General features: G+C 36.7%; 1 protein-coding gene across 4 annotated transcripts in view; it reads left to right on the forward strand.

Moving 5' to 3' along the window:
• Nucleotides 1–25,279, forward strand: part of ulk4 (unc-51 like kinase 4) — a 78,001-nt gene that overhangs the window by 12,914 nt on the left and 39,808 nt on the right. For all 4 annotated transcript variants that reach the window (XM_055042306.1, XM_055042305.1, XM_055042307.1 and 1 more), the window contains 5 exons: nt 2,246–2,353; nt 5,626–5,709; nt 18,728–18,889; nt 20,171–20,356; nt 22,051–22,178. In XM_055042306.1, the coding sequence (XP_054898281.1) occupies nt 2,246–2,353; nt 5,626–5,709; nt 18,728–18,889; nt 20,171–20,356; nt 22,051–22,178 (668 nt within the window). The remainder of the gene's footprint in view (nt 1–2,245; nt 2,354–5,625; nt 5,710–18,727; nt 18,890–20,170; nt 20,357–22,050; nt 22,179–25,279) is intronic.

Raw genomic sequence — 25,279 nt, forward strand, 5'->3', positions numbered from 1 at the left:
TTAGAGCTATGTCATGATTATGCAAATAAGCTGCTGCTGACCAAGACCTCCAAACTTAGTGTTTACATTGGCACCTCAGACACGTAAAAACATCTACAAAAGAAGCAGACCCAGCAGTCGGTAGTGTCCAAGTAACCAACATGTTTTCATAAACTCTTCCATCTTCTCAATGGTAGACTATCACTTTCAGTTTACTACAGTTCTGACCGCAAATGCACATATATTGTGGGGAATGTTACATGAGACATAGCAGAGGCTGTTGGTCAGCATTAGCTTGTTCTAAATGACAAATCATGTTCATACCAAACAACACAAAACATACAAGACAGTGTTATGTACTTGCATCACCATCATCTACAGATTTGCGACAAACAGTAGTGACAAAACTTTCCTTCAGTCAAAGTATTTTGGCAAATCCTGCCCTGTGCTGTTGGTAGTTTTTAAAGTATTCCTTTCTAAACTAATTTGCATACACTTCACATTTCTTTGGGAATATTACGGACATTGCAATCAAAAATAAATTGAATCCACTTCGGTCTGTTCTCCTGGAGTGGGAGGAAATGCATGGACACACAATCTGTATTGTAGTCGACAACAAAACATTTTCATTTTCCAGAAGCCATTGCAGTGGTAATCCACCAGAACAAATTTAGCATTGTCTTATAATGCAGTGGTTGGATCGCCACTTGGGTTGCCAGGTGAGGGGTTGGGCTTACCTTGGGGGTTGCTAGGTAACAAAATTGTGACATAACAATTTAGAGGTTTTTGAAACAGGTTGTTTTGCAGACACCAGCAGAACATTCACATATTCCCAAAAACAGCTGAGTGTTTTGTTTTTTTGTCACTTGGATTGTTTGTAGAAGTAGGAGTTACCCAAACGAAAGTACAGAAACATGCAAAAAGTGAATTTTTCATAATATTGGAACTTTAAGACTAGTATCTGATGTAGAGACACGCTGAGAAAGTTAAATCGATCATTTTTGTTTGCAGGACTGACTTCTGAATCTCAATGTTTGTTGAATCGATTTAATCTGATTATTTTGTAAGTAGTAGAGATTGAATAATATAGATCAGGTCCATGTATGATTTACAGAACATCTGAGACGTTTAAACAAAATGAGTAACAAATATCTAAGCATATGTAGTTAATATGTCATGTTGGGAGGTTTCAAAAAGATATACAGTCTCCTTGTGATGGCATCACCAAGGTTACTTGATAATACTAGGTTGGAACATTGTTTTCCACTATGTGTGTGTCTGTGCAGTTGTTAGTGTGAGGAATGTTTTCTAAAGGTACTTGTATCTTAAAAAAATTCTGCACCTTTTGTAACGACTGTAATTTATCTTATTGTATTTATTGACTTATTATGATAGCACTGTATGCAAACATTTGTTTCTTGTTGCTGTCTTAGTTCAATCACTGTTTCTAGTCCTTCGTATATATCCAGACTTCCTTCATTCTTATTTTCAGAAGCATAAAAAGCCACTTCATAATACATAAATTATAAATGTGGTTGTCAGTTTGCATAGATTGGTTTGAGCTTTTTGCTGTATCATAACCTTGTGTATAATACAAACATTTTAAATAATTAACGCAAGGATCTGATTACTTTTTATTACTGCTGGTACTGCTACTATCTGCTGCTGCTCAGATAGTTACATATTATAGTCATCTTGAACATTTATTTATTTGTATTTCAATCCATAGTACTAAATCTGTATTGATGTTCCAGAGTGTATTGTGTATAATATTAGACCTTTTCTGCATTCTAGTCTGTTCAACGTTACAGAAGTATAACAAGCTGATAATATCTTAGCTTAATTAGTCAGTCTGTATGTTTGACAGGGGGACTAATTAACCTGTCAAACCAATTAGTGGCTAAAAATGCCATTTGTAGTCAAAGGCCTTTTTTCAGCCAGGTGACTGGCAGCACTCAACAGGTGGGGGAGGGGCATCACTGTTTTTCTATGTGGTGGTATTTCTAGTAGCTCCAGTGCTGTATTCCCCAGAACATCAATAAGTTCGCTTTAAACCATTGGAGCCAAATAGTGAAAATTTTGGAAATTTGTTTTATGTCCATATAATTGTCCATTCCAAAAGGCACCTTTAAAAAAAATAAAATAAAATAAATATTTGATAGACCCACTGGTAAATACTCATGGAGGAAAGTCTAGATTTTTGTGGTATTTTGTATTAAAATGAATTTCTGTTTATGTCTAAACCACATCTTCCTCTGTTTTTCAGGCTGTGTCAACTCTAGCAGACCTGCTGCGGGATAATCTCAGGAATAATAAACTGAAACAGTTCCTGCTGCCACCACTAGGGGAGTTTCTCTACATGATGTCTACTGAGGTATAACTTGCATGTCACCTCTTCCCATGACTCGCATGTTACTGCTGGTGAAAGAGAAATATTCATTTTAAGTGGTTGGATTTGACAAATTAAATGCATTTATTTGACAAATGCAACCATTGCAATTTTAATAGAAATGTTCCATTTTATTTAATGAAAAAAAATCACCATTAAATAACAATTTTTATTTAATGAATGGGACTTGTTGACTGTCACTCAATACATGGAAACATGCAAGGTGCAGATGTGAAAGAATACTGAGTCAATGTCCCAGACCCTAGAGGAGGGACACTACTGGGCCATATAAGCATTAAATTATGACTAAGAATATTATGTACTGGAGGAGTAAAGCTCCTCCAGTACATGATATATATATGTGTATATATAATTTCTGTTTATGTCTAAACATATATATATATATATATATATATATATATATATATATATATATATATATATATATATATATATATATATATATGGTAAATAAGCAGGAAAACCATTATTTATTTGAACATGTTTGTATATTGGTATATTGATATTTTAACATCATTTATGGCCAGTTACTGCAGTTCATTATGATTTTTGTTTCTTTCCACTTTGAAATTGTGCACGACCTTATTATACTGGTATCACAACAAATCTTCAAAGGTTAGGTTATAATGGTTCAAAAAATGAAAGACCAAAAAGTATTTTTTTAAAAAAAGTTTTTGAGATGGAAATGAAAATGGATTACTTTGAGTTAATACATTTAAATGAATCATTCACAGCATTCCCTGCATGTAAGACAGATCAAAATGCATTCTCATTACCTCAGAGAAAAAGACCAATCTAGAATAAAATGGATTTAACTGTGAACTCTATCATCAGGTAATAGAGTTTAATTTTGTATGCTGACTAAACTCAATTGAAAAGGAATTGACCCCTTGTCCTCAAACTTACACTCTTTCTCACAAGAAAGAGTGAAGAAGGTCTCCTTTATTAGGAAAGGTGATGCCAATTTATTTCTGCTTAACCTCCATCTCACCAGGCAAGTCAATTAAGTAACATTTCTATTTACATGACTGACTGATAACCTTCAAAAATCAATCAGCCTACTTGATTATAATGAATACTCTTCCAAAGCTGAAAAAAGAAATTGTAGAGGCTCCCTCACTTTTAACATCTTCTTTAGTAGAAGTTGTTTTGTTTTATTTCCTTTCAGTGTGTTGCTCTGATCAACTGTTCATCACCTTAACATGTTTCTAAATTTAGGTTCAGTCCCAAAAGAAAATAAATAGAAATCGGAGTACCCTTCATAATCCTTTCCATCACCATAGGGAGGGAGAATTAAATGTTGCTCACGTTTCAGGGTGATGGAGTACTTGGTTTGAATCTTCAACAACTTTCAGTGTATTGAAATAAATTAAACTTCAGCTCAGTAGTGATGGAGGAACCTTCTCAGTTTATCAAAGGAACTGAAAAGGTCGAACCATAAGATGGATTACTATGAAAAAAAGTATTTTCTCTCTTACATATTTTGTTGTATTTTTTTTTTTCTCAATTTCATTAACAAAACCCATGCCTGATTATTAGTCTTCAGGTACAATGCACATAATTTAATAATTAAGATTTATAAGTAAATCCTATATTATTAAATAAGTAATTTATAAAAAGTAGAAACACGTTTTCACTGCTTTCTGTCTGGAAAGGATTAAAAAGTGATGTCTAAGACTTTAGTATGTCATCAAACCAAAACGAGAACCATAATCTCCAACTGGGGAAAACATGCAGCAGTGGTGAGCCTTCCCAGGAGAGACTGGTCAAGCAAAATTACTCCAGGAACACAGGAACACCAGGAGGTCATGAAACAACCCTGAATGATATCTAAAGCTCTGCAGATCTCAGTTTGGTTCAGAGGTTAAGATTTAACAATAGAGGGAGGCTGGCCTCCATGGGAAGTTTCCGAGGTCGAATTTGCCTCAAGACTTTTGGAAAAATATTTAGATGCAAGATATTTGATGCAAGTGATAGCTCTGCAAGCCACAGGTGATTTTATGTTACATATGTTGCCTGGAAAACCAATGTTTAACTTATGTAGAATGTTCCTTTTAATATTAACCAAATAAAGTTGTGTGTTTTTCAGTTCTGCAGTTGTCAATGACAACAATTACCCAGCGCCCACAGGTCTGTCTTTTTCCTCAAGGTTAGATGTTGCCTAAAGCGAAGCACAGCAGCAAGGGAACAGAGCACCATTTCAAATAAGTTAGAAACCATATGATAAATGATAAGAAATCTGCGGGTTATGAGACAGTGTTTTTATAAAAGTGAAAAAAAAAAAGATTTATTTAGAAATACCTACATATACTTTTTATTTGCAATAAAATAAACAACTATCATAATCTATAAATTACTTCTAAATGGGTAATTGTGGCATTTTGGCTTGTAAAATGATGCCCACAAACTCCATAGAAAAGCTAATTTAGGAAAAAAAATTTGCAGTATTTATCTTGTTTTATAAAAAATAATTTATTAAATAATTGTCTGGATTTTATTAAGAAGTTTGGTGAAGTGAGAATGAGTATAAAAAGTGCTCGGATTTATTTAACAAAACCCCAATTGGGCTTTGTTCAATTTGTTGATGAGAAAGAAATCTACAAATGCAATTTTTTGTTAAATAAGTGTGTTAAATTGGTCCTCTGGTATGAAAACTAGTGATGGTTTAGAGGCAAAGCTCAATATTTTTAGCCACTCCTGTCCTGAGTCTAAGTATTATTGTTTTTTTAATAGAGCAGATCTAGGTTAGTCCAGATGACATAAAATTATTTCAATATTAACTAATTTTAAGCCAAATTTAGTATTGTGTTGTTACATTTGTGAAAGTCAACAAAACCAAAGTGTGTAAGTATCTTGAACAAAATTTAGTGTGGGACCCTACATCTGTATATCCCAAGCAAATAATTTACACAATTATTAAAAAAATTAAAGCAAACATTTTGAGTAACCATCTTTTGACCAGCCATCTGAATAAGCATTAACTATGAAGCATGTTGCTCACAGCGATTATAAACCATATAATCAAGATGTCTTGACTCCTTGCGCTCCCTTTCACCTCCCTGCCTTGGCCTTTTCTTGCCCTTTTCCTCACTCCTCTCTACTTGTATCTCCTTCACTTCATCTATGTGCCTCTCTCTCATTTCCACTCTGCTCCTTTGCTGCCCCCCCCCCCCACCCGAACCGTACACCCTCCCCTCTCACCCGTCCTCCCTGTCTTTTCTCTGACTCTCTATCAGGAGGAGAAGAGAGGCTCCCCAGAGGGACTGTGGTTCGTTCCTGCTGCCGCCTACACTGGCTTAATGAGGAGCCTGCGGGAAGGGGTGAGTGTCTCTGTGTATGTCTGCGTGTGCCTGTTTGTGTCTGTGCCTGGGTAGCTGTGACTAAGTCTCACTCTGCGTGAGCCTGTGCGTGTTTGTGTGTGGCAGGGGATCCCTGTGAACAGTAATGATGAGGCAGCTGTGGGGGCCTAAAGCGTTGTTTGCCAGCTGCAAGTCAAGGGCATGCAGAGCAGTCACACACATTCATGCATGCATGCACACTCTTACCTGCATCAAACACAACCCTTTACTGCTCTGCAGCCTGACCTCAGCAGCAATTAGGACCCTCCAGACACACACCTACAGTAGATGGAGCAACAGCACAAATGGAGGAGCCGATATCTGTTTGCTTTCTGCCGCTTTTCAATTTCATCCCTTTTTTTTATTTACTTCTACTTTATTGTTTGCTTTAGTCTGTCCCAGCATGGTAAAATAACATGACACTATTTGGTTTTACTGTATAAAAAAAAAAGAAAAATATTGCATATTTCTTCATCGTTTAATAAAAATCGTTAAATACTTTAAAAAATAGGTGGTTTGAGTGAGAGACTGTTAATGTTAAACCATAAATCCATTATTCAGTTTCATCTTTAAATGTTTCAGGTCATTGAAGGAAAAGTCAGACAATGATGTCTCTTTTGGCCACACCATGGCCTGATTAATGCTAAACTTGTCAGAAATGGCTTAATTAGAACTTGTTTGACAGTATGAAGTAGACTAAGGCTACATTCACACAGCAGGTCTTAAAGCTCAATTCAAATTTCTTTCTAAAGTTGTGTTATTTTGCTGTTGTCGCTCATGATAGCAGTGATATAAATCCGCAGTCAGACTTCTATGTGAACAGGTCATGACCTCTGGTGTGATGGGCCTTTTCAAATGCTACATTCAGATGGGCCACAGTTTTTGCTTAAAAAATGTATTTTGGACCAAAGTCTCTTTAATCCAAGAAAATAGTTCACTTATAAATCACCTTTCCCATGCAAAGGCATGGATCGGCAATCCTTGTACCAGGAGAGCAGACTGCTGCTTGTGGTGTAATGGTGTGGAGAGATTTTTAAGAGCATTGTTAAACTCCACATCCTACCTGAGTTTTGTTGCTGTTCATGTTTACCACATTAAGATTACCGTGTTCACATATTCTAATGTCTTGTCACAAGGCTTGAATCATCTCGAGTCGATTGAACTTGACACTTAGTTCAATGAACTCTGTCTTCCACAGTTACAGGGTCTTGATCCAACAGAGAACCTTTGTGCAGCTGTCAATTTGGACCAAAATCTCTTGAGGAATGTTTTTATCACCTTGTTGATTCAATTGGCATTGATAATTCAAGACAATCCGGAGGGTAAAAGTTGTTCTAACCTAATGCTAGCAGAGTGTGTCTAATAAATGGGCCAGTGAGTGTGTATTGTGCATAAAAATGATGTGGTGTAAGCGGTCAGCTTTTACTTATTTTATTAGAATTTTATGTTTGAGGCTAGATAAGCAGAGAAGTGGTATGTGCTAGCAGCAAGGAGAGCATTTGGGGAGAGAGAGAGTTAACTTATTTATCATTATTGAACAGTAAGATACGCTGATGGCCACATGTAGCCACAGGGACCCCGCCTCACCAGACTCAACCTTCCTCGATCTGTTTTCATCATTTACCCGCAATCTGCATCTGTTTATGCTGTTTCTCTAAACAAAATCTTTCATTTATATTAGAAAACTTTGAATGGTTCTTGGACAAGAGGCAAAGTTTTCTGTGTCACCAGTAAGTACAAAAACAAGTTTCAGTACTATTTATTTCTAAGATGTCTCTAGTTTTAAACAAGTTCTAAACCTGGGTTTGATTTGAAGTTTCAGAGAAACTTTCGTTTACTTGGTTCTTTTATTTATATGGTTATTTTTGGGTAACCGTAGACTATAGTACATCGAGATGACTAATTCTGTTTTATTATCTTCAAATTTCCTGGTTTTATGTGCCAAACTTAGTCTGGGCATATTTGCTTCCACCACAGAACATTTTGTATAAAGAACAGTGTTTTTGGACTGTCTGAAAACATAATGCACACAGATTCCCATGTCTTTGACTTCAAGAAACATTTTTTAAAAGTGGTGGCACTTTGAAATTAGCTTTTATTATTAAAAAAAAAAACTTGCAGGAGTAGTACAGATTTTCTAAGTCAAAAGGAGTCCATTATGGAGATTGACAGGTGAACTGTGACGCACCCCAATCAGATGATGGCACTAAACCAGAGCTAAACACAATAGATCAATATTTGTCTTTGTGTTGCACTTAGCCTCATAAGAATGTCCAGGTTTTGAAATTGCTGGTCAGCAGTGAGATTTTATATGTTGTGTTTAGCAGAATCTTCTTTTTTTTCTGTTTTCCTCCAGTGTTCGTTTTCCCCCAAGTGAACTAGCTTTAACCTGTGGTTCACACTCACGCAGAGAACTTTTAGGGTTACTAGGTATGATTGAGATTGATTGATAAGTGTTCCGGGTTATACTCTGTCTTAAGCCCCCTGTCAGTGGGAGCTGCTTCCTGTGTCCTGTAAGTCTCTGAAACCGATAGTTAGAGGATGATGGATATTGAATGTACTAAATCTCTGATCTGACTGACACAAAGAGGTGAACTTCCAAGCTGTCAAAACAAATCTACTGAATATCAGAACAACAGAAGAGAAAGAGTGGATGAAAACTGCAAGGATTTTTTTTGTCCACTGTTTATTTTGTGCATGGTCAAAAATATGTCACAACCAATAGCAGCATATTATGTTACTAATGCATTAGAATTAACCAAAGACCTAGTTCCTCTTCTCAAACTCTATGGATAAATGCCAATGTTGCCTTGTTTCATCCAATGAAGCATACATTTCTTAGGCAAATTTAACCTCATTACTGATTTACTGATTGATTAAAACTCTCAAAAGAATCAAGCTACTCTGGGAATGATTTAATGGATTCGCAATATTTACGATTTCCGATGAAGGGGACTGAAACAATAAATTTCAGTACTGATATAAAAAACTATATTTTTCCTGGAAAAATCAATGCCATCAACGTTGGAGATTCATCTCATTAATTCTTAGGACTTTATTGAAAGCTTGCAGCTTGTCAGCAGTGCAACGGCAAGTATCATTAGTTGCTTATCATTCATAATGTTATTGTTTTGTTGCAGCCAGTCCAGTGTTGAGGGAATATGTAAACTACCAGATACTCATCCACCGATTTAACAAATTGTCTGGGCAAAATTCTTCCTGGACAGAGAAGACAAGCTGTTTTTGCACTTCTTACTCTGACCTTTATTAGACATTTCAATGGATTTAGGCTGGCTTTCACTGCAGATTTTAACTTTTGTTATATTTCAATTACATCCGAAAAGTTCAAATTGAACTGTTAAAATTCATCATTATTTACACAGTGGCTATTGTGACTGATTGGTGTAGTTTGTTAAATGAAAAAGAAAAGTTTTTAATTTCTATTCAATTTTAGTTACCTTTCACTTAAGAACCGTGAATGATGAACATTTAAAAAGAAATGTAGTATTCAAACATGGTTAGTTTGCTTTTTACTGTAAATTAAACTAAAAGTTTGTGTTTATTTTCCGTTTGGTGAACTTCGTACTTCTAAATTTGTCGTAACACATTAAAATTTCCACCAGATCTATTATTCACGAACAAATCTGGTGCAACTTTAGCTTTTTCTCGCTCTATCAGTTGTGAAAAATGTCTTAGCTGCTTGAAATTACAACTGTGAGAATAGATTTGAGTGAATTAAATAATATTCCTCAAACACAAGATTGTAAAGTTCTGCTATGTCTGTCGTATAGTCTAAATTGAAATAGAATATTAGTAATCAAATATAGAATACAGATATGCTTTCTATCTTCAATCAATAGACAGAATGTTTGCAGTGCATTTAAATGAGTCTTTGTTGGATTTCAGATTTTAAAGTTTAAAACTATTTGTTGTTTACTTTTCAGCTGGTAAAGCTGGCTAAAGCTGCAGATGTGCTCTATTCTAAAGTAGCGTCATAAATGTCACTCGTAAAAATTTCTCAGAATTTTTACATAGCCTGAGAAAGTTTTTTTTTCTTAATTTCTCTCCTATTGTTACTCGCCTGTAATATTTTCTGATGCATTTCTTATGCAATTTTTGCCAGAGAAGAAAATTGTCTACTAATGTTCTAAATGCAAATTCAGTGCCACACTCTGTTAATTGCATGACAGCATTGAGACACTGTGCCAAGAACCTGTCAAATATGCTCCAGGCAGTGTGTTTTTGCTGCATTCTTTTGACCCAGTGGATAACCCCAGCCCCTTCTGCTGCTGTTGAGACTTTTTTTTTTTCACTGATTTCCAAGCAAAGCACTGCAGAGATGGATACAGATTGTTGTACTAGAGGACGGGTTTGACTGGGGAAGGAAGTAGCGGGGGCCTGCAGCCACAGGGAGCATGGTGGTTTTGCCAATGGAGAGGGGATACTGAAGAGTGACAGAAAGGAAGAAAGGAAGCCAGATCAGTGTAGTTGGAGAGGGGGATGATATGGCAGACAGACAGAGTGTGAAAGGGAGAGAGTTGTACTTAGAGGGGGAGTTGATGGCATGGAGTGAAAGGCAGGTTTCCAGGCCAGACTTGAGCTGCAGGAAATTATTTATGAGCCTGAACAAGATGATGCTTCAGCTGCCTATGATGAATAATCTGTGTGTGCGTGTATGTGTGCATGCGCTTGCAACAGAAAAGGTGTGTGAACAGTATTGCAGTGATAGAAGCCAGAGGGCACTAGGCAGAAATCCCCCCCTCACACACACACACGTGCGCGGACATTCACATACATACACACCCAGCTATGGTGAGCCCATTAATCATTTATCACTATCTTCCACAAAAGAGAGGAGAGAGGGTGACTCCTAAAACAGTCATGGGCCCTACCCTGGCGTCTCTAACATGAGATAGCCACCTCATGCTCCTGATCTATCAAAAGCTCACACACGTATTCTGAATAGAAACTATCCTGTGATATGTAGAGCACCCCTATCTAATCTCACCTATATGTCAAGTTATTTAAAACTATACCTAAGTAACTGCATGTTTTTTTTTTGTTTTATTATTTAAACTGATATAAAAACTAACAACTAAGCCTATACTTTTACTATATTCAATATACAGCCCCCATAGTAAGAGCTCGGCACACTAAATGTCAAAAAAATGTTCACTGCTGAAATGGAACTCATATAATTTATTTTCAACTTTGTTGGTCCACCCAATGTCCACAAATGTCTGGGGAGATTTCTTAAGAATTTGCTCCTTAGCTGGAGGGGCTATGCTGCTTTACTTGCCTCTTTATAACACCCTAAAGGTGTTCTGCTACATTCAAGCTAAGCTACACACTTGGTCAGGTTCTAGTTTCTAGTTTTTATTATCCGTATGTTTGTATATCCAGAGTTACCATAATTACTACGAATGCGTGATCACCTAACTTTTATCAAAGTGTGGTCCAGCAGACACTTCTGTCTTTTATTGTTGTTGGCATTATAGATTCAGTTTCTTCTTCTGGATACGTTCATCCAATCACCCTTAACACATCAGAAAAATGTTAAGTGCCTTCCCTCTTTTATTTACAGTATTTATTTTTATTTTTTATTTTTTATTGAAATAGAATACAGATATTAGACATAAGCCCCATATTTTATTGAAATATGGGGCTTTTTTTTTGGGAGTGGTGTTATTTGTGTGTTTGTGTGAGTAATTTTTATACTTAAATGCACTGAGAAATCGCTCACAACTCACAGAGCAAAGTGCTGTTCAAAATTGATTATTGTAAAATGATGCTCTGAATTACTGAGCAGTGCTGAGATTAACTAAATTGCAAACACAGGGTACAATTTACATATATATCTTTTTTATTTTTAATTCTAACTTGATCTATTAGGGTTATAATATCAATACAGTTGTTTGAAGTAATTTAGTAGGCATCTAATATAACCTCATTATTAAGGAGTGACAGAAAGAAAGAGTTTAATTCAGAGTCTGACCGGAAATAAAACATATTTAGTGTTTGAATGTCATTTAGGTCCTTGTTAAATTATTCATTCAGTTTGTTGTGGCAATATTCATGGCAAATTACTGTTTAATAATCATAAAAAAAAGCCTGTAAATACATTTCCCCTGGCGGTAAGTAGGTAATAGGTAACACAAAATAAGGTTTCTAAAACTGATCTAAATTTTTTAATTAGCACATATAAATAATGTTTGCAATCCTCACAGACCTAAGGCTGGCAAAGTTTAGTTTGGTGTAACAGGAGGTGAAAAAATAAGCTTTTGTGTCTTTAACCAGCACATGTAAAAAGTTTCAATTGTACCTCTTTTTTTTCTTTTTCTTTTATATTTATTCCTAAAGGAGCACTCGATATCTCAGTTTCTATTATCCTTTTAACAATTATGAGCTTTTGATGGTGGCTATCCGTGGCGTTAGATGTTCTTGTTAGTAATGATACGCTTAATGTTCGGAATGCGTTTGAGTCTCTGTCAAAAGTAGTTATTGAAAACCAGGTGCACAATCTTCTGAAAGCCCGTAATTAGAGAGAAACCACATCAGACATCTGAACTGTGCAAGCACAGACACTCGGACTGGCGTAGTTTCACCATGTATGTCTTTGAGACTCAAAAGTGCTGGTACTGACTTGTTTCTATATGAAAGTGGTCCACTGAAGGCCATTTGAAGTAGTTTATTTCCTCAGTTTATGTCTTCCTGCCTTTTAGGTTTTCAATTTGAGAGCGACTTTTAGCCGGGGGTTCAGAGTGTGTAAAGATCATCTGTCAGTTTTGAGCTGCAGATTAGGAACAGTTTTAGTTGAACCCATTTGAAATAAAGAAGGCTCTTCTGTTGAAACATGATGAAGAGCATGAAACTCTTGTTTAAGCCTCTAGAAAAGCCAGGAATTAACGTATTTTAACTAGATCAGCTTGAAATAATATTAGATTAAAACACATGAATGCATGTCATTAATAACTAGGTGTTATTATACAGGCAGTTTAAAAACTTTTAAATGGCAATTTTGCAGTTACTTATTTTCTCTTTCAGTTTGGTGATGTTTAGTCATTCAAAATATTTGTATTCTTTTATTTTTAATAAAGCACACAGCCAGATTTATATCAACAGATTTCTCCCTCATTGACTGGAAATGACACAGAATCTACAGTCATCAGTAAATGAAGTTGTCTTGGCAGTCTTTCCATATGTTTTTCAGTATGTTTGTTTTCTCTCATAAGGTCATGAACCAACATTACTCCATAGTCATATTAATCATCGTAGGCTTATCGAAAGCAGAAACATTGTTTCTTTTTTTCTTTGAGTTCATCTAAATGTTGTTCTAGCACATATTCAGTATTAGGCTTTGCATACAGCACTGTCGAGATCTTCTTATGTTTCCAGTGTATATGATTACATATATGCAAATAAATACGTGCATGCTTTTTAAAATCATTTAGTAAAAGGAAACTTTAACTTGAAGTAATTGAATAATACACCCAATGTTTTAATAAAATTGTGACTTGGATCCATTGAATTTCTCTGTCATTTACATGAGCCATACAAGCTATACAGCAAATCTTAAACTGGAAGATTTGAAAAAAAGTAATTAAAATGAAATTGTGAGAAATGCAGGTGATCTGTGTCGTCTTCTTGTTTTCACCATACCAACATCTGCTCTTAGTTATAATGTATTTATTTTTGCTTCTCTGTGTGTGTGTGTGTGTGTGTGTGGGTGTTAGTGTGTGTGTGTGTGTGTGTGTGTGTGTGTGTGTGTGTGTGTGTGTGTGTGCGCGTGTGTGTGGGTGCGTGTGTGTGTGTGTGTGTGTGGGTGTGTGTGGGTGCGTGTGTGTGTGTGTATCTGGATGCATTTTGAGTTTCTGCTTTTGCTCCTGCTGGACAGGGTTTCAATACTGTTACATTTTTAAGTATCTACACCCATGTGCTTCCACATTCCTTCTCTGTTTACCCGCCTTCTGCCAAGAGCTATTTTGCATTTTATTTATTTATTTATTTTTTTATATTCTCTCAAAAATGCAACCTTGGGCAATGCAGAAGAGAAAGCTTTGCATCTGAGTTTTAGATGCAAAGCTTCTTATTGCAGTCGGAAGTGCTTTCCAAAAGTATTCATACCCTCTGAATTCGTTCACATTTGGCCCATAATTATGAAATGAAAGGAAGCAAAAGCATAATTTTCAAAGTGTTTTGCTCTTAAAAGGTTAGAATAAATTCAATTGCAATCATTTGCCTTGAGAGCAGTAATTAGTTTTAAAAAGGTATGTTCACATGTTGGGATGGCACAGTCTACATGCACACCTAAATCAATTTAGAATAAGTGGCAAAACTGAAAATTGCGAGTAAATGATGCTGTCTGTCAATTGGGACTGATCTTGACCACTCCTGCCATCAACCATCACCATTTTCAATAGCTCTGTGAAGAACCTGAATCAATGAGCTACAACATTTTTTGAATTTGAATAGAGCCAACTTGAAGTAAGAATGGGCAAAAATAAGCCTTAATTTATTATTTAGTTTAACTTTCAAGGCACTTATGAATCAGTTAGTCTTTACAACATATGTACATATAATTTAACTCATATGTAATGTTATGAAAACAACTTCAAAGCTGTTGGCAGATTTGCGAACCAGAAGTTGTGTAAATATGTTTTTCTTCTAGGTCTTGCATAAATCGCAGAGCTTCACCTTTTGCGGATAAAACGGCATCAGTGTCTGTCCGTGTATCAATATTAATGAGCTCAGTTTTGCTAAAACTAAATTACTCATTCAGTTCTTACAGCTAGAAACTGCTGACCAGATCCGACATGTGGGCGTAGTGATGGACTTGGACCTGAACCTTCAGAGAAACATGAAGACAATTACAAACTCATTTCTGGTTCTGCTCTACTCTGCATCCACAGAACCAAAACCAAATATTGTGAAGCTTCTATGCTCCACTAGTCTTGAACAAAAACCCAGAAAACTAAAAAAACAAAACAACCCCCACACCATCCTCCGAAACAGTTTCTTTAAATCAAGGCTGAAACCCCATTTGTTTAGAGTTGCTGTTGATTAATAACAACTACAAATATTATCTTTATTTTGCCACTTAATATTTTAATTGTAATATGCTTACAAGTGAAAGATGTTTTATTGATCAAATCTGTTTAAGTTTTTGTTATATAGCAACGGATATCCGTGCATCTCTCATTGTGTCAAATGCTCTTTGCATTTTATTTTTTGGACATTTTGCATTTTATGTTTTGGACAATATCACAAACACAACAGAATTTTAGTCATTTCACAAAAATTTATCTATGTCTAGTTGTCCTTGTGTTATATTCCACAACTAATAATCCGGTGGTATTATTCTTAACCATGGCAGCAAGTGTAATAAATGTCCTTCTGTTTTTCATGGTCATATTACTTTGAGGATAACGTCATCACCTTTTCCTTGCTCCCTTCTTCATGCGTTTCCTGTTTCTGAATTATAATGATGAAATTTCTGCTTGTTTCTCACCACTTGTAAGAGTATCTTTCTCACTCTCTCTCTTGATGTAACACCCCCCCAACCCCGAAAAACCATCTCCACCCTCTCTACCACCTCCACCCTCTCCCTGTGTAGTGCCTGGCAAGGCTACAGTCTATTAAACACACAGACAGTGGGGGCTCCCCCGTGGGCTCATTAGTGAGCTGCTCCGCACAGCCTGGGGAACGCTGGAACAGACCATTCCGCTGGATCCCAAAGGGGTGCCAGAGGATTCATTATGCTGTCGCTCCGCGTAGTCCCCTGGTGTTGGGAACATGCTGTGATGTCGTATATTGAATTAATAGGTTGGTGATTTAGGCTGTCAGTTGTCATTAGAGTCCTTGTGTTGGTTGAATATGATGTATCTTTTTAATGCGCAACATGGATGTGACAATGGATCACAGCCCAGCCACCGCTGCGTGCCACAGGTAGCTCTGAAAAGACCTGCTTTCTGTTCATTGGGTCAGAAAGCAGATCAGTGGACAGTGGACCTAGTTTTGTTACCGTGTTGGGTGGGTGGCAAATTTAATCCCTTGAAATGCGTTAAAAATAGACCTGACTGTCGTAACATCTGAAGTGGAAATGTGTTTTTTTTTTGTGCTGAAAGCAGCTGTTTTGGTAACGTCTCTGTCGCAAATACTGGCGGACGCGTTATATTTGTGTTTTAATATATTTTTAAGTAATTTATTCAGTTTCATCTTTATTTTCTCTTTTCACTAATTTATGTTCATTTGGTCAATGTTTGCTTGCATTAATGTTTTATTAAGAAAGATGGTTTGAAAATGGTAGTCCTGTAAATGTAACTTTATTAGTGCTAATTTTGTTTAGATATCACTTAAAAAATTAATTTAAAAAAATTACACATTCTCATAGCATAATTAAAGATGCAGTGATCATCTTTAATTTTTATTAAAGATTAAAGATGTTGCAGATCTCTGATGTCCATTTTGTTTTAGTTCCTTTTGCCAAGATTTGACCTGCTGATATTTTGGTTTTCTGTTAAGACTTATAAATAAGAACAGCGTTACATTTTACATTTTTTAGCTTTAGTTTCAAGAGCATTCAATATTTTTTTTTCCAAAAGAAGAGGAAGTAACGGCTTCTATGTGGAAGAGGAGACGCTGTAAAACAGTGGATTTACTTTTTAGCTCCAGTGGCCTTTATTTGAAAGTGCTATGACAGGAAAGTAGGTAATGCAATGCTCTAAACATGCAGCAAAGGTCCCAAGGCTGGGAATCGAACCTGCGACGGCCGAATTGAGGACTAAGGCCTCATTGTGTGGTTTGTGCTCAACTCCTGTGCCACCACAGCACCCCGTAAAGTCACTGTTTTAAAAATATACAATATGCTGATATTGTTGACATTTTAAACTTTAACTTGGGTTTAATGTGACTTAAGAAAACATTTGAACTGCAGGATCACAACCAGACGGACATACATTACCTCTTTTAGCAGACTTTAAGAAAGAAACAAAGTGAAAATCTGCATAGCAGCGGGATGTAACAACATGTTAGCAGATATCAGCGAATTATAATTTCTCAACCGACTATCGTTGCACTTTGTTCAGCCAAACAACTTCTATTAATTCTACGGCAGGTTCTCTGGTTCAGCCTTTCGGCTGCATCTTTCCCTCCAATCAGCTCTGACCTGTCAGGGCGCTTTAGCTCTGCCAAGAACGCAGTCTATTTGAGGAGTTTGCATCAGTTGGACAGCTTCATTAAACGTGGTATGTTATTGTGCTTTCCAGGTTTTGTAATTTGAAAATTATCCTGACTCATGGTCAGCTTATTTAACAAATAAGATGAGGTAGACAATTAAAACATTAGCTTGTTAACATCTTTCTACTACAGTGAGAAAGATTTTGAGATGTTTTTGTTTTGTTTTTTAAAGTCCAACCCTTTAACTCTGAGATTTCCAAAAGGTGTCGGCATGTCCAACAGCAGTGCGTTTTATGAAAGAAAAAGGTTGACAGTGTAAAAAAATAAAACAACTTTACTGAACTCCGCTTGACCTTAATGTCGTCTGCTGAAAGTCGAACAACCATCTCTTTGGCTTGCAATCTGAATGAACCACAAAAATGTCTGGATATGTTTTTGAAAGACTTCTCACTTTAGAATAGCTCTCCAAATCTTAAATGCATTTATTTCAAAACACCTCTGTGTTACAAAAATATATAACTTACATTTTTCTTTTCTGTACAAAAAAAGTTTTGCTGTCATAGTGATCTGTTTTTGCCTGGTTATGGTGCATTCACTGACTGAGATTTCTGTGCAAATGTGATCACTGGTCTGGGCTGTGAAATTTCACCACGTTGCAATGTGCCTTTACCAGCTACAACTGGTAAAGGCACAAATCCAAAACTGCACAGTTTCAAAGGTTGCACTGTTTAAATTGAAAATATTTGTTTTTGCTTGAGTTGTTTTCTGTATCTCCTCACTATTTATATGGTACTCTGCCAACTAACAGTACGTTAGAGGGTGAAATGTGAAAGGGGGTTTAGTTGAAGTGCCATCAGTGTCACCTGCTCTACTTTTACAGGATGACCATGATAAATTGGCTTGGTGGAATTAATGTTGCCACTATTAATGTAAGCCATTTTTCCTGAAAATGTAGTAAGAATTATTTTGGAAGAAGTTCCATTGCATCTCACACCTTGGAGAGAGTAGCGTCAAAGTGATGTAACATGGTGAAACGAAATAACAACCTGACAGAGGCAATCACATCTGTTGTACTTCCTGCCTTTCTCCACAATGACTCTTGTGGGAAAAACTAATTTCCTCAGCCACAGAAATTTCATTAGCCTGTCCCCTTTGTCTGAAAAGAAGAAGCTATTTTCTCCTCAGGCAAAGGTGTGCAGTTTCATACTGTACATATGTAGCACACAAGCACAAATACAATACTTTGTGTGTTTACTGAAAGTATGTCATGTTAATTTAATTTAGTATTTGTAAATTGCTGCAGTATTCAAAACAGTCTGAATGACTGCAATGGTTGCAGGATGTTTGATGATTTAGTCTCAAGATTTATTCTTATTAATGAAAAAAAGATTAAAAATGGTTGGTAATAAGTGAAACATTCAGTTCCATGAAAATTTTGTTTCCTTACAAACACTGCAAAGAGTTTGCACTGCACTTCAAATTATTAAAATAACTCCAGAGATTTAAGCATGTTTTATTTTCAAATACTAGCAGTCTTATTCAACATTTTGGAAATATCAACATCGACTTTATCACAGTATATGATCTGTCATTGGGTATGGGTCAAAAAATCACTTTTTACTTTTTTAAATGTTGGCACATAATGAAAAAGTGATTTCAGAAATTGAAAAGAGAAAATTATTTGTTCAATGTTGACTGAAGTGAAAAAACTTAACATTTTCATTTATGCTTCTTCATTGAAGTATACTGAAATCACAGAGTGATTTTGGCGTACGGTTGAACCGGTACTAAAAATGGGAGCTGAGTTTGTGTATTTCTCTTGCAGGATGATGCCGTGGTTCATCATATGGCTGCAAAAGCCGTAGAAAACGTCTCTTCAACCGTCTCTGGTTTCTCTCGTCACCTGGCTACCACAGAGATGGGCGCCGCTTTGTGGTTCCTGTTCAGTCACTCGACGGTGGAGGCCGTCAGAGTCACTGCCATCTCTGTAAGCTCACTTGGTGACATTCACTCAACACACAGGCATGTCATGTCCTGTTTGTAAAGCAGAGAAAATATGCATTGAGTAAAAATGTTCTTATCTAGTGCAGCTTCAAGGTAAAACTGAAGAAATAAAGCTTCTGTGCTTCCATTTTTTTTTCTGTTGGTTTTTAAAGTGTATTTTAAAACGCTAAACCTTGCAGCCTAAACCAAAGAGGTGGAAAGGTAGCAATAACGTGATGTTACCACGGATTTTAATGTATCTTATTGGGATTCTATATAAAAGACAAACACCGATTGTTGCGTAATAAAATAGCAAATGCTTTTCAGATTTTTATTTGTGTAAAAATGTTATTCCATTTGCCTTTTCTTTTTAATATTAACTTCAGCAATATTACATAGAAAGCATGAACATCAATTTTCCAGTTCTGCCACAGACTCTATTAGAATCAGGCCTGGGCTTTGGCTAAGCCATGCAAACATTAAACATGATTTGATTTAAACTGTTCCACTGAAACTCTGGCTGTATGTCCAACAGGAAAATTAACCTCCATCTCAGTCTCAAGCCTGGGCTTGAGGTTTAACTATGTTTTTCCAGAATTGTCCAGTGTCCATACTTTTTTCCATCATGCAGCTTCCTCAGCAGAGAAAAGTCCCTACAGCATAATTATGCCATTATGATGTGTTACTATAAGGATGGGTCTTTAGTGTCATGTCCTAAACAGCTCTTAGAAAATTCAAAATAAGACTTTTGAATTTTCTAAATTCAAAAGTCTTCCATTTCTTCATTTGGCCCAGCCTGGCAGTTTAAGATGATGGTTAGGAGTAGTTAATTAAAAGGGACTTAATGCAAATGTGTATTCCATTTTGCAGATCTTTATTGGTAGTAAAACTATGCAATTTACTGTTTTCATAATATTTGTGCTTAATTATCTTCATAATTATGCACTTACATTATTTGACGGCCCAATTAAATCCCAGTAAATATTCTGAAGGTTTTAACATGACAATATGTGTAGAAGGTCTGGAAGTATAATCACTGTTGATATTTTCAATCACCCACCAATGCACTCCAATATGATCATTACTTTGTTATTGTGTGGGGCAAATTTTACAAGTTAGTTGTTGTTACAAGATACCTACTCATGTAATTTCTTTAACCTCTAACACTCGAGACCCCAAGCGCTACATACTGTAGCTTTATAAAGATGTAGACTCATAATTCATGAATGACATGCAGTAAAATTGCTCATGACGAGCGCGTGTTTTCATCCACCTGTTTTCCCAGTCTCTTTCAAGGCTAACCCGGCTGGACCCAGCAGTCTTCTTGTCGGTGATTGACACCTGTGGCCCCGCAGCCGTCTTGGAGGGCATAGGTGGAGCAGGGTCCAGGGTGCAGCAGCACCTGCTCACTGCCGTGGCCTCTGCCCTCCTCGCCTCACACATCCACAAACATCGGATCACACAGAGCCGGGTATGTTCACTCTCTGAAGCACATGTGCAAGATATTACAAGAAGTTCAAATGTCAAACTTAAAGCTATTCGGGCTGCATATTATCAAGCAGAAACGCCGTTTTAATATGGCATTGCGCAGGATATATTGTGGTTATTCAGGTTCTTGCTGATGAGCACACGAGATTTAGTGAGAAATGTTCTCAATGTTAATACATTGGAAACACCCATCAATAAACACACACTGTGAAAGCCACAGTTTGTAATATCCTTACATTTCATCCTCTCTATGTCTTTGCTGGTTTACCTCTTCTCTTTTTTTTCTACATAGTTCATGAACTAAATCTGAACTGTGCATGAACTAATTTGTCAGGAGTTACTTATTTAATTTTTCATGAGAAAACCCATCTCGTGTGTATGTGATGTGTTAATGTTGGGGAAGCAGAGGGGCTAAAATTGATTTGAAGGTTTTTAACTTGCAGTCTAGAATTGGTAATTGACTCTGAACTGAATTTATTTGCATTGAACACTTCCAATTTAACACCAGAATACAAACTTAGTACTTCAACTCTGCTCTAATTATAAACTGATATGCATTCACCCCCCACCCTCTTTCTCTCCCCTGGCACAAAGACAGACAGTCCAGGAGTTCGGTTTGTTTACACAGAACTCTGTTTGCGTGTGCATACACGTGTGTGCGAGCGTGTGTGTGTGTGTGTGTACATGCATGTGTGAGAGGGGACTGTGACTGTGTGCTCAGAAGCACAAACACTAATTTGTTGAGTGTGTCAGTATCTGGGCTAATTGGCTGAATGAATATGCTGCAGTCTTCTACTTCAGCAAAGCATTATGGGTAGTGGGGAGGGACTTATCAGCTAAGAGCACACGGCTGGGCTTTGAAATTAATTAACTTGGTGTGTTGCACCACACAGACTAGAACATGCTTTCACATTTGCTCCTAAACTCACACACACACATGCACACGCTCTTGGTTGTGTATGGTGTTGATGATAATGGTGCTGTTAATGAATGTTGGTCAGTCAGATTTTTTTTTTTTCCCAAGGAGTTAGTCCTACATTTGCTAAAGGAATGGCTGTTGAAATGTTTGTATGTCATACAAACAGCCTAACAGGATTATATGTTTTATTTTTTTTTAATCATTTACAGTTTTAAGCACAGCTCTTGTTTATGTTTTTTTACTTCCCTAAAATCACTGGTAACACAATTGTTTGTACCCCTAAAATGTTAAAATGCGTTAAAGAAAGCATTTCTGTAATTTATGTCTCACTCTTTTCAGTTGGTGAGAGCCTAGTAACGTCGCCTACATAATATGTGATTTCTTTTTCCCTAAGATATAAATATATGATGCAGAGGTCATTTATTTCAGACATTTTGCAAGTTTAAACTTGTCACCATACACAGAGAGCAGGACTGTAAAGACAGAAGAAAATCTCCAAAACTCATTGTTTCAGAAATGCAGCAAAGAATGGCATGTAAGGGTCACGGAGTCTCAAAACAGCAAACTTTGATGTCGTTTGCATGCTAATTGGTGGTTTAGGATGCTAGAAAAAACCTCTACTGTCCTACCATCACAAACATAAACATGTGGAGGTTTTTAAGTTTTCCTTTAACTGGAACTGTGTTGTTTGCCAGTTGTTGTTTTTCAACAATCATCGGCCTGCAGACTTAAGATTCAATGATGACTCTGTTTTGTAGGATCTGGTTCTGAAAGTGCTACGTTGCTTGGAGAGCCCATCTGCTGTAACGAGAGCCAAAGCATTACTGCTGTTACTGCTGCTAACACAGGAGAACACACACATGCTGCTTTACTGCTGTCAGCACAGGTAAACACTGCGCACTACTGTAGTTCACACACAGTTGAATAGTGAACTTTCTCTCTGTTATACATCATTTGATTATTTATCCATCTTAATCGAGAGTATTTGGCACAAGGTAGACCTATTTGAAGAACTCAGCAACAAACTGACATTGCGATAATTATTTGTAACTGAATTGTCATAAGCTCTAGGTATTCAAAAACAGTACTAAGAGGCCAGAGAACTTCTACTTGGCTAATTAAAGACATTTTGCTTTTTAAAATGTACTTTATTCCTTGTTTCTAAAATGTGACGCCTGCCTGCTGCGCTTTTCTCAACTCACCACATTTCATTGCACAGCCTCCTGCTGTCTGACTTCACCGAGGCTTAGAGTGGAGAAACGTCCTCTTAGCTGCAGCCAGTCTGGCAAACCATTGGCTAATTATCTTCTCTGGAATGTAGCGGTATACGTTCACACACAGCCTGAACTGTCGGAGAACAAACACGTTGCATTTTTGAATTCCATTTCAGGGTGAGATTTCCCTTTAATTATTTAACTGCAGCTTTCAGTACGGCTATGTTTTCTTATCCAACAACAGTGCTATAGAAATGACCTCTTCAGTGTACTCTCTGGTAAGACAAATGGATATCTGTTCTCTATGGCTGAAGAAGTATTTTTAGATTAAATGTTTTCGATTAAAAACCAAAACTGGGTAAAAACAGGAAATTCTGATGCTGTAAATCACACAGGTCTGCAGAAACATTTACAGCGAAGATTCTTTCATCAAAATTCTGCCTGCAGATTTTGGAAAAGAAGTTCTAGTTTTTATAACCTTTTGTGTTAAATTAATGCAGAATATTAATATAAATACATTTTCCCAAGACATTTAATTTTACCACATACAGTTTAGTCTTTTTCAAACTTCAAACAGTTTATTAACAGCTTGTCCTGAGGTTCACCCCACTGCATTGCAGCATTAAGTATATCACTAGCATATGATGAAATGTATATCCATGATTCTTGCATTCATGCATCCTTACAACCCTGTTCCCTCTTGGCTTTTCAGTTTAACTACATGTTCAAATTACTGACACATGAATCATCATAATTCTCTTTTATTGGTGTCTCATCTGTTCTTTCCCCCTGGCTCCTCACAATGTTTGCTCAGATTTTTCTTGAACTGGCCCTCTTTAGAAATATATTACGATGGGAACTTGGAGAAGGATTTTATACTCCAGGGAGGAGATGCACTAAATAAAATCTTATGGCCGATTTACAAAGAACTTTTTTTTTAAAACTATGACCTGCTCAAACCAGTTTTAGCCAAGTGCAATTTATTGTTGAGAACTACAGTATCAAAAAATAAAAAATGGTATTGAAAATAATTGTTTATAGCCTTCCTGTCGTGAGTCGTCAGTGCTCTTATTTTGAGCAGAAGCAAGGTCATGTTGTGTGTGCAAATAACAAGCCAGTTTATAAGACATGACTTAGCCATGCTTTGAAAAAATTAGAAATAGAGTTTAAGCTGTCTTTGGCCTTTTAAATTAGTGATTATGTGGCTATTGTTGCTGAAGCAGCTGCTTGTGTGTGTGTTCTAGACGTACACAGTTTTTCAAAAGCTGCCAACAAAATTGAGCACATATCATGAGAAACAGAGGATTAAACCTCAAAAAGACAAAGCATGGGATCTATCCTACAGTCATTCCAGCCTTCTTGTTTTCTGCTGAAAGTTGTGCTCTCTCCTGCAGCCTGAATGAGCTGCAAAAAAATGTTTTACAAGTGTTATAAAAATGACAATTTTAATTTATGTATTCATCTAACCTCACTTAACTGATGTTTCAGGTTATTACCTGAGTCTCTCTCATTCATAACCGCATCCAAACCAAAACATTACTATATCTGTGCTGCATGGTAGCAATTAGGTGTGACATGTTAAGTGTGCGTAAAAAGATCTGGTTTCTGAGTGTCCAACTGGCTGGACACTCAGGAGGAACCGAGATGAAAATCTGTCAATTTAGTCACCAGTTGATTTGTTTGTGTGTTTCTAGAAAAGACGTTGTGAGCTACTCTTTGACTCACTTGAAATTGTCATATTAGGTGGAAAATAAATTCTTTACTCATTCTTCTGGGATGCAAAGTGTCTCAGGAAACAAGTTTTTAACTGTAAATAGGCAGCAGCTTTGAAAACTTTCAGTTGTTTAACTTTCATTTGTCACATCTTTTTATAAATAACTTGCAGGGGAATGTGATCCGTTATGCCTCTCACCTACACACTGTCTTTCTGAACATGTCTCATAAAAATTATTTCATACAAATTTGGGTTACAGGAATAAACTGTGAAAGAAAATGGAAATGCAACACAATCAGTGTGGGATCTTTTTGATCCCACCACTTTCCACAATCCACTGCCATCCCTGAAATATTGTATGTCAATTCCCTTACCATACCGCATGTAAACACATCTCCTTTTATTACATTACAGCAGGATTATAGAAATTCAATGTTTTTGTTTTTCATTTCCTCTGGCTGTTTTTATTTCTGCCTGTTTCTTCGCACGCCTCACTTGTTCTCCTTCTGTAAGCAGAGTTGGATCATTTAGATTAGCTTTGCCTGTCTCTCTCCCACTGAGAACTCCACATGACTCAGCCACACAGAGACACATATTTGCCTCAGTCTCACTCTCTCACAGCCTTGCGTTGTGTTTAATTAGCACCTCGATAACATGAAAATATGCGTGCCTGTCTCTGTGAGATAAACTTGCTCAAATCTCACCGAGAGGTGTCAAGATTGGCAGCGAGGGTGGAATCTGATGGCTTTCTGCATATCCAGTCACACCCACTCAGCCGCACAGCGAGCAACTTATGGGTCAGTTTATGAGTAGCTTCTGAGTCTCCGGCCGTCAGTGGTAAGCTGGCGGTGCCTCTCTGTTCAACAGGCTAGCTGGCTTGTTCACAACGTTTGATGGCATCTTGTAAAAGAGTAGTCCTCAAACTGTGATATCATTATGCTATGGAAAATATGCTTGGGCTCTTTTCTTTATAGATCATAGTTTTTCTTTCTATAATCTTGACCAAAAGTCCAACTTTACTAAATGAGTGTTTTTATGATTATTCTAATCTGTCTTTAT

This window comes from Poeciliopsis prolifica, unplaced genomic scaffold (assembly GCF_027474105.1).
Source record: "Poeciliopsis prolifica strain line A6 unplaced genomic scaffold, Auburn_PproV2 SCAFFOLD017, whole genome shotgun sequence".
NCBI lineage: Eukaryota > Metazoa > Chordata > Actinopteri > Cyprinodontiformes > Poeciliidae > Poeciliopsis > Poeciliopsis prolifica.